The sequence below is a fragment of the Capsicum annuum genome, chromosome 11, assembly GCF_002878395.1.
Source record: "Capsicum annuum cultivar UCD-10X-F1 chromosome 11, UCD10Xv1.1, whole genome shotgun sequence".
Lineage (NCBI taxonomy): Eukaryota > Viridiplantae > Streptophyta > Magnoliopsida > Solanales > Solanaceae > Capsicum > Capsicum annuum.
In genome coordinates this window covers 20,765,696-20,775,510 of record NC_061121.1, presented here as the reverse complement: position 1 = coordinate 20,775,510, position 9,815 = coordinate 20,765,696, and the positions used below count along the sequence as shown (strand labels likewise).

The 9,815-nt window shown below is 36.2% G+C and overlaps 1 protein-coding gene across 1 annotated transcript; it reads left to right on the top strand.

Moving 5' to 3' along the window:
* Positions 1–598: 598 nt before the first annotated feature.
* On the top strand, positions 599–6,956 carry LOC107847332 (probable apyrase 6). Its single transcript, XM_016691525.2, has 9 exons — positions 599–1,464; positions 3,126–3,238; positions 3,568–3,675; positions 4,557–4,611; positions 5,019–5,201; positions 5,322–5,419; positions 5,559–5,755; positions 6,129–6,247; positions 6,418–6,956. The coding sequence occupies exons 1-9, from the start codon at positions 852–854 to the stop codon at positions 6,576–6,578; spliced, it is 1,647 nt and encodes a 548-aa protein (XP_016547011.1). The 5' UTR covers positions 599–851; the 3' UTR covers positions 6,579–6,956.
* Positions 6,957–9,815: the final 2,859 nt, after the last annotated feature.

The following is a 9,815-nucleotide window of genomic DNA, read 5'->3' as shown; positions in this document are numbered from 1 at the left end:
TGAAAAAAAAAAACTAGAATATGATTGAAATAATTAGAATAGAACAAAAACAAAAATATGTAGGGGAAGTGAAGTTGTGAGAATGACGATGAAATCAGTATAGGTATGCAAATTACAAATATGTAGAATTCTAAGAATAAAAATAACTCATTGTAAAAATAACATACTTTTTGAATTAGTAAATAAGATAACAACATACTTTTTAATCAACTACACTTTTTTACGCTGAAAATCTTGCATTATTATTTTAATTTTTTTTACTTAATAAAATATCATGCAAACAATAAATATATACGCTTATTCTTAATTAAAAGGTATGATATGGTAAGAATTCACATTGATTTTTTTTAACTGAAGATTTTTGTATATGTGTTAAATAATTATATAATATAACAAGTTATATTTTATATTTTTGCAAACTGTTGCTACAAAAATATAAATACATATGATTTTTACTGCCCTTATGATCGAAATGTATTTTATATTTTTATAAACTATTGCTACAAAAACACAAATACATATGCTACAAAATATAATTTGATAAAAATATTGTTATTTTTTTTTATTTGATACTTCAGTATGCATATGTATTTTTTCCATATGTATTTTTCCCATAAAAGAATACAAAAAGAAAAAGTCAATTCACTTCACTTTATTTTCCCATTTTCTTCTCCGCAGTCTCCCCCTCTGTCAAACAAACCAATTGAACCGGCACCGGTTTACCAATCGCCGGTTCACCAATCTAACAAACCAAAAAAAAACGTTCGCCGGAGATCGGAGAGGGCGTTAACCGGAGCAAAGCCCTCTCAAATCTCCGATCAATCTATGGTTCACAAAATCTCCAATTTTTGATGCGCCGATCCAATGCTCGAAAAATAAACCCTAACGTTAAAGTTAACGGCGTTAATAACAATAACCAGAGAATGGAATTGGGTAAATTCAATTACCGGGTCAATAGATCTTCTAATCGGAGCCCTAATAGAGCCAATTCGAAATCAAATATTGTTTGTTATGGTTTTATAGTCTTTGTAGTTGCTTTTATTTGTTACATCGTCGTGTTTTCGAGTTACGTAAGGTTTACTGTTAAGAGAAAATACGGAATTGTTATTGATGGAGGAAGTACAGGTACGAGGATTCATGTGTTTGAGTACGAGGTTAGGAATGGGGGTGTACCGGTGTATGATTTTGGGGATAAGGGTTTGGTTTCGATGAGGGTGAATCCGGGGTTATCAGCATATGCTGAGGAACCGGAGAAGGTGGAGCAATCGTTGGGGAGGTTGGTTGAGTTTGGGAAGGGGAATGTACCTAAGGAGTATTGGAGTGAGACGGAGATTAGGTTGATGGCTACTGCTGGAATGAGGTTGTTGGATTTGGGTGATCAGGAGAAGATTTTGGAAGTGTGTAGAGGGGTGTTGAGGGATTCAGGGTTCAAGTTTAAGGATGATTGGGCTTCGGTTATTTCAGGTACTTACGAGGAATGTATTTGGATTTTTGTTTGTTCTTTGACATTGGTGTTTGTACTTTAGTTATGTTTGTTGTTCCATGTTGAGTTGTTTATGCAGTAGCATTTTGCATTTCTATGATCAAGTCAATTTGAAAGTTGATAATATTATTGGTTTTCGTTATGAGTTTTTGACACGTTATTTTTGTATGTGTATACACTTAGTACACTGGGTATGTTGAGTTGTCTATGCAGTGGCATTTTGCATTTCTATGAGCAAGTCAATTTGGAAGTTGATATTTTTATTGGGTTTCCGAATTAGTTTTTTGACACGTTATTTTTGTTTGTGTACACGCTACCCTCCTCGGACTTCTCTTGTGAGAGTACACTGTGTATGTTGAGTTGTCTATGCAGTAGCATTTTGCATTCTATGATCGAGTCAATTTGAAAATTTTTATTTTTGAGTTAAAAGCTGACAGTTTTATTGGTTTTCCCTATGAGTTTTTGGCACGTTATTTTTGTCTGTCTGCACACGACCCTCCCCGGACCCCAATAGTGAGAGGACACTGGGTATGTTGAGTGGTCTATGCAGTAGCATTTTGCATTTCTATGATCGAGTCACTTTGAAAGTTGTTATTTTTGAGTTAAAGTTGACCGTTTTATTGGTTTTCCTTACGAATTTTGGCACGTTATATAATTCTGTCCATATGACTTTGTAAAGCATAACATGGATATAATATGAAGCTTGTGGTAGTGGTAGGCTGAAGGGCAGGGTAAAAGCTGTTAACTAGTACTAATTAAGAAAAGGTTTAATGACTATAAGTCCTTCGAGTGCCAAACACAAATTGTAATTTTTGCACATGAATGATCAATGAAGCTTGAGTTTGAATTTTCAAAAAGCCCTTCGGGTGGTGAATTAGAGCGGAATGGATACAAATGTTTCATACAGCTAAGTTGATTCATACAACTGCCGTCTTCAAATTTAGACTTTAAACTACTTTGTTTACTGATATGATTTAGGTTTTTTTTTGGTAAGTCATAGAAACACATTTGCTTTTTCTGAACTAAAGAATATCGCTCCAATCCTTTGGACACTGTAACCAAAATGGTAGTACTTTGATTTTAAAAAAACAATTAGTCTATAATGATGCTGTTTCATGCTTTTCTGGTTCTCAACATCTGACTTTGGGTTGATTTAAGGTGCCATGCACTCCCCATTTCTTTATATATATTTATAATCTTTGATAATTGCTAGTTTCCTAAGCAGACGTCATTACTTGCTCGTTACTGAATTACTTGGGCCCTTTCCCGGACCCTTGCATAGCGGGAGCTTTAGTGCAACGCACTGCCTCCTTTTTAAGAGAATTAGAAAAGAGAGTTTCGATGTGTTTAAATGATAGTTGGATTTGTTAATGCTAAAGGTGTAATTGCAAGATACTTTGGAATATTGACGGTTCATATCTTTCTGAATTCATGGAGGTGGGGAACCTTTCTTTTTAGATTTGCGGGAAATGATAGAATCTGTCCCTCTGTTCAGATTTACTTTTCCCATGATGTATGTTATAATGATCTATTAGCTTCTGTATACTTGTGAGCCTCTCGGTTGATCATATAGCACTTCATTGTAGAGTATAATCGTTACTACATGTTGGCAAAATTAACATCCTATGTTTATTGATTGTAGGATCTGATGAAGGTTTGTATGCCTGGGTTATTGCTAATTATGCCCTTGGAACTCTTGGTAGTGATCCTTTGCAAACAACTGGCATAATTGAACTTGGTGGTGCATCTGCGCAGGTTGGTGTCATCATTTTGGAATTTCAATTTATCACCATACTGGGGATGTTTCGGCTTGTTGTATTCCAGACACTGATGTCATCCGAAATGGATCAAGACATTATGACAGTTTTCTATTTCCAGAGCCAAAAGTAGTGTTCAAACCTGCCATTTTCTTTTAAATGGAGTGTCATTAATCGCATTGAAGCTCACAGAAAATTTAATTGCAGAAGCAATAGCCCTTCTTGTGTTTTCTCGGCATTTGAATTTTATATTTTTCCGGTTTGCATGAAGTAACTCCAGGATAAAAACATGACTGTTGCTATAACTTTTGCTGTTGATCTATTCAGGTGACTTTTGTTTCTAATGAGCCTATGCCCCCAGAATATTCTCGTACCATTAAATTCAGAAACTTTACCTACAGGATCTACAGTCATAGCTTGCTTCAATTTGGCCAGGTAACTTATATTTCTTCCAGTTAGTTGTTTATCATGAACACTGCAAAATTTCCCTTTTTCCTTTTATTCTCTAAACATTAGCATAGTGGTGACAACAAGATCAAATACCATATTCTGCACGGCATGCTAAATGTTGTGAAATTTGTAGGTGATATGTCAACATTATTAGAAGCCCTTCTGCCCACAGGACTTAATTATTGCCCTTCAGCATCTCACAGGGCTTTGATCTGGTGTAAGAGCTAGGTGTGTGATGTATGGATTAACCGCATATCATGAGTTCTAGTTCAGCCTCAGAATAGAACTTGGTATTTAATTAGAGAAGGATAGAGGGGCTGGCTCATTATCCTTGAGTTTCTAACCGCGCATTAGTTGGCCCTCAAGAATTTCTTGGTTATTAGAAAAACAAAAAAAGTAGATAGGCACGATTTTGCTGCAGAATTAGTCAGCATTAGATAATAAGCATCTCTAGGAACACTGTGAATTAGATGTTCTCATCTTAGCACTATTATGCTTTTAAAGCGACAGTTTGAAGTTGTTATGCAATAGAATTTTGAGTAGAGAAGGGTAGAGGGGCAGGCTCATTATCCCTGAGTTTCTAACCGTGCACTAGCTGGCCTTCAAGAATCTCTTGGTTATTAAAAACCAAAAAAGTATATAACCAATTTTCTGCAGAATTAGTCAGCATTAGATAATTAGCATCTCTAATAACACTATGAATTAGATATTCTCTTCTTAGCACTTGTATGCATTTAAAGCAGCAGTTTGAAGTTGTTATGCAAGAGAATTTTGAGTATCCGTCTGGTTTTTGTCCACCTTGCCCTTTTATCCGTGAAACATCTCTATATATATGTTAAGAGTTCATTGCTCGTGTTGTTTTGCAGAATGCTGCATTTGACTTACTCCTGGAGTCCCTTGTTGCGAGGGGCCAGCATCAAGGTAATGTTGGAATCTCCTTTCCTTTAATCATATGATCTTCAAGTACTTCATGGTATGCTGTTAATTGATTTTCTTGTTACATTGTTTTTCTGACTTTCACAAGATGGACACATAGATATTTCCTTGAAGAGTTAGAGCTTATGATTTGATTTCTCTTGGAACCTTTTGATCTTTATTTGTGGGAGATTTTTTTTTTTTTTTTTTGGGGGGGGGGGGGGGGGGGGGGGGGGGGGGCATCCTCTTTGTCCATTGTAGTAATTAAAAGAGCAGCCCAGTGATTAATTTGGTAAAATTTTGTGGGAGGGGTTGTTGTATCCTGGATCCTGGGTGAACTGATTTAGAAGTTCTCATGGTTCTTCAAGTGAAAAATTTATATTCAGATTTGTTTTCTGTTTCCATCAATGCAGCTCCTCAAAGTGTTAAGCTGATGGATCCTTGTTCTCCTAGAGGATACACACATAACTTAAGTTCATTGAAGCTCTCACCCAGTAGTTTCGCGGAAAGGACTAGGCACATATCTTCTTTGTATCCTAGTGGTAACTTCTCAGAATGCAGATCAGCCTCGCTATCGTTGTTGCAGAAAGACAAAGGTTTGCTTTTCCTTTTACCTGTATTAGAAAATATGCAATGTAACTTTTACGTATTTTTGACCAGCCATATTCCTTTCATTTGAAACCGCTTAATGAAGCTCTTCTTCTTGAATAATGCAGAGAGTTGTTCTTATAAAAGCTGCTACATTGGGTCTACATTTATGCCAAAGCTCCAGGGGAATTTCTTGGCTACAGAAAATTTTTTCTATACTTCCAAGGTGCATATTCATCTTGTGAATATACCGATGTGTTGTTAGAAGTTGGCATTCTGTTGTGTTATTTTATGGTTGATAGCTTGGTTTTGATGTGCTAAAAGATGATTTTTTGTAACTTTTCCTCCCAAACCTTTCTGAACAGTTTTTTGGTTTGCCCCCAAAAGCTTTTCTTTCTGATCTTGTGGTTGCTGGGAAAAGTTTTTGTGAAGAGGACTGGTCAAGGTTGAAAAGCAAGCACCCCTCCCTTCATGAGGAGGATTTGCACCGTTATTGCTTCTCTTCAGCGTATATATTGGCATTACTTCATGATAGTCTTGGAATTGCTTTGGACGATGATCGGTACTTACTAATTTTGATTGCTTTCTTTCTATACTTATTGCTATCTGCTTGACTTAAGAAAGAGGAAACATATTGCTGCCTGCTTTTCACATAGCTTTCCAAGTTTAATAATGGAGTGATGGGTAAGTATCTTAGCTACCGGTCCCCCTTCTTCCCGAGAATACACTCTTATTTCTTCTTTCATAAAGGGAATGGTTAAAATCTACTGAAAAACATAAATGAGAAGAGCAAAGTAGGAGTTACTAGAAAGATGAGAAATGAAGAAGAAATCAAAAAAGAGATGTTCTGGAAAAGCATAAAATTTTATACATGTTACTTCCAAATCTGTTTGAAGAACATACAGTTTGTATAATATTTGTGTTTGTTGGAACAGGATTGGATATGCTAATCAAGTTGAAAACATTCCACTTGATTGGGCATTAGGAGCATTCATTTTGCAGAGCACGGCTGAGTTGGACAAAGAGCATTCCGGGTGGTTTGCAAATATGTTCAGTGAGGACTCTCTCATTTTGCTTCTCTTCTTTGCCTTTTTCATTTTGGTGATGTTCACAGCATGGTATGTGTCAAAGTGGAGAAAGCCACAATTGAAGACTGTGTATGATCTAGAGAAAGGAAAGTACATAGTCACACGTATTGGTAGATGTTCATAGATTGTTTTATAGGATCAGAAGCCATTTTCCTGCATCTGTTGATAAGGCGAAAGGACCAAAGTGGATCAGCTGCCTCTGCCAAGAATCTCTGCACACTTTGTTGTTTGGTACCCCGAGCAAGTGATGCTATACTTCGGCGACGTGAGATCAATCTTATGGGACAGTTGAAATGAGGTTGACGCCCAATTAAAGAAGGCATCTCTATTCATTGTTATGATAAGTTGAGCCAGAAGAGCTTTCGCTGAGAATGTTATCGTCGGTACGAGGAAGCAGATAACTAGGATGTAGAGAGCTGGTCTTTTTTGGTTGCCAAGGAAATTGTACCATTTACACTATAGTCATTACACGATTTCTTTGCAAAGTAGAACTAAAGATTTCTCTTGGGTGGTATATAATTTAAATCTGTTCAAATTGACTAGCTTTGTGTGGGCGATGGAGCCAAAGTTTGAGCTTTGTGGTTATGCCAGACTTTTATTTGGCATGTTTAAATTAAAGATCTATAGTGGAAAATCTTAAGAAATAAATTCATATACAGATCTATGTTTTATGCATGTTGTGAAATTGTCAACTACGGTCAAAGAAAGTACTCCCAACAATGCCACCACCAACATACCTGGTGAAATCCCATAAGTGGCTAACATAACCAATGAAATTCATAAGTGAGGTGTGGGGAGGTTAGAACGTATGCAGAGAGTAACTACTATCTTGGATAGATACAAAGATTGTTTTAGCAACTTACAAGGAGAGTGAAAAAATTGTTTTAGCACCTTACAAGGAGAGTGCAATGTCTACAAGAAAGAAACAAGAATAACAATAAATAATGCAATAATCGAAATATAATAAACAATATTAAAAAAAGTACTCCCAACATTTTCAAAGTCTCAACCTGTTCTATAAAAGATGTTTAATAATACTAATAAGGTTGGCTTTAGCTTTAGTATTTCTTGATGTTTTGATAGATTTTGAAAGTTAAAAGATCAATAGTCATAATTCAAAATACAATATCCGCTCTTCTTGTGACCGAAATATAAGTAATTCTTTTATCATTAATCAAAAATCTTAAATTGTGGCATTGAATATAAATTTATCTTTATCCATAAAAATAGGACTTTTCTATGCGATAAAAAGGGCAGCCTAGTGCACTAAAACTATCGCTATGCGCGGTGTTCGGGGAAGAGTCCTACCATAAGGGTGCATCGTATGCAGCCTTATCTTATATTTCTGCAGAGACTGTTTCCAAGGCTTGAACCCATGATCTTCTGATCACAATGATATCAAATACCTGCAAAACTTTAGCGGTCCATAAAATACTTTCTTGCCCATTTAGTATTAACTTGACAAACTATGTCACTCTTTAAATAAAATATTATCTCATACTTTTCTAAGCTAAATAAATAAAGAGGAATTCATTTTTAAAACAAACAAGTAAAACCGAACCCCCGCGCCCCCACCCCCAACATTCTAATCCAGTAACTTCATTTAAAACAAAATTTTGAACTTAGGCAAACAGACAAAACGAACCGTTACAAATATCCGCAGCGTATAATTCAGTTAGTCATCATCCACTATCAATAAAACCTCTTTAAAATTCCACCTTAAAGTTTCAGAAAAACAACAAACGGATAACCAGCATTCGGTGCTTCCTATGTTTTCTTGAATTTCTTCATTTTCCCCCAGGTATGATTCTTAATATTTTTTGTGCATTGAATTTGGAGGTGGGATGTTTTTGTTTTTTGAATTTGGGTAGTGATTAATGGTAAAATTTGGTGTAGGACTCGTGTCATTTTAGAATGGGAGATTGTTTGGTGGTGCACACAAATGGAGCAGAGGTGGAACCTTCATTGTCCTTTGATTTTACTTGCACATCATTTTGTGGTTATAATTTTATTTTCCTTCATCTGATTTGATGTTTATAAGTTTTCCAAAATTTAATTAGATTTCGTGCTGTATATCAAGAGCTAAAAGAATGATAGCATATAGTACTCTCTCCGTCTCAAATTAGTTGGCATGTAGTGTAGATTTTGCACAACTCTTACGGAAAAATTAATAAGGGGTCCAAATTGGCTAATATGACCCTATTATCTATTTAATCTTGATTTGCATGAATCTTGTTCAACTAATATGGGAATTAATTACTAAGGGTATAGTTGGAAAATAAAGTAGAACATGCCAACTATTTTGAGACGAAGGGAGTATTGTTCTTCAAGGGATTTCTCAAAGGTTGGATATGTGGGGAGTCTCTTTTTGCTTGTTGTGTGGGGCCTATATAGTAACCTTGTTTTAGGTTTGTATTCTGTATATCTCTACATTGGATTTCCTAGCAAGTGAATTCGAAATTAAGACATGGGCGCTGAAGCTATATGGATGCTTCTGTTAATTTAATTTTGTATGACTGCCCAGCGGAGGTGGTTTGGGCAGTCTGGTGTTCCATAATATTTCTTAGGTCAGGAAATGGTCATGGTGGTTGCCTTGAGAACCAGAACTAAGACATGATCCTTACTCCTGTTATAATGATATATCATGCAATCTGATATAGCTGTAATATCGTGGCAGCGCTTATCGAGATATAGCTCTAATATCCTTGCCACATTTTCTTTAGTCATGTGATTTTACTATACAGTAAGTTAAGTGATTTGTGCCTTGAGCCGGGGGTCTAGCGGAAACAGCCTTTCTACTTCATCAGAGGTAGAGGTATGGACTGCGTACATCTTACCCCCCCAGACCCCACTAGGTGGGAATACTAGGTGGGAATACACTGGGTTTGTTGTTGTTGTTGTTGTTGTAGTAAGTTAAGTGATTTCTTTAGTTGCCTGATAACTTAAGAGTTCCCGTTTCTGTCTCTCTTGTTTGTTTGTTTCAAATTGTCTCTGCTAATCATTGTGGTGGAAAACGTTTACTGCAAGTACGTACACCGAACATGTGTTCAACACTGGTGCAATGAGAAGGGGGATATTACTTGTGAGATTTGCCATCAGGTACATGCCAATCTCCCAGCTGATTTCCATATTTTCTGTATTATAAGATTGCTTAAAGATGCTCCATTCAATGTAAGAGTACTCCTGCTTGTGCCACCATTGAGTTCAAATCATAGGATTCTCTTCCCTCTCGAATCAGTACATTAATGCATCACATTAGTGTGAATGGACAAGGATAGATTACTAGTACTCCTGGTTCAGAAATGTTGTGGCAGCACTCAAGGATATCACCCAGAGGTCAATGAAACTGCTGTAAGACCATAGTTCAAGTCCTACCAGTGAAAAAAAAAAACTAAGTGATTTATTTCCATCCATGCTAATGGTTGTAGCGAGTATTAGGTAAGTTAGTCCATTTATGTGCAAGATGGCTTGGGCGCCACCTCCTTTAAAGAAGTTAGTGTGGCAGTTTCATAGTTTGAGAAATTACATAAAAGT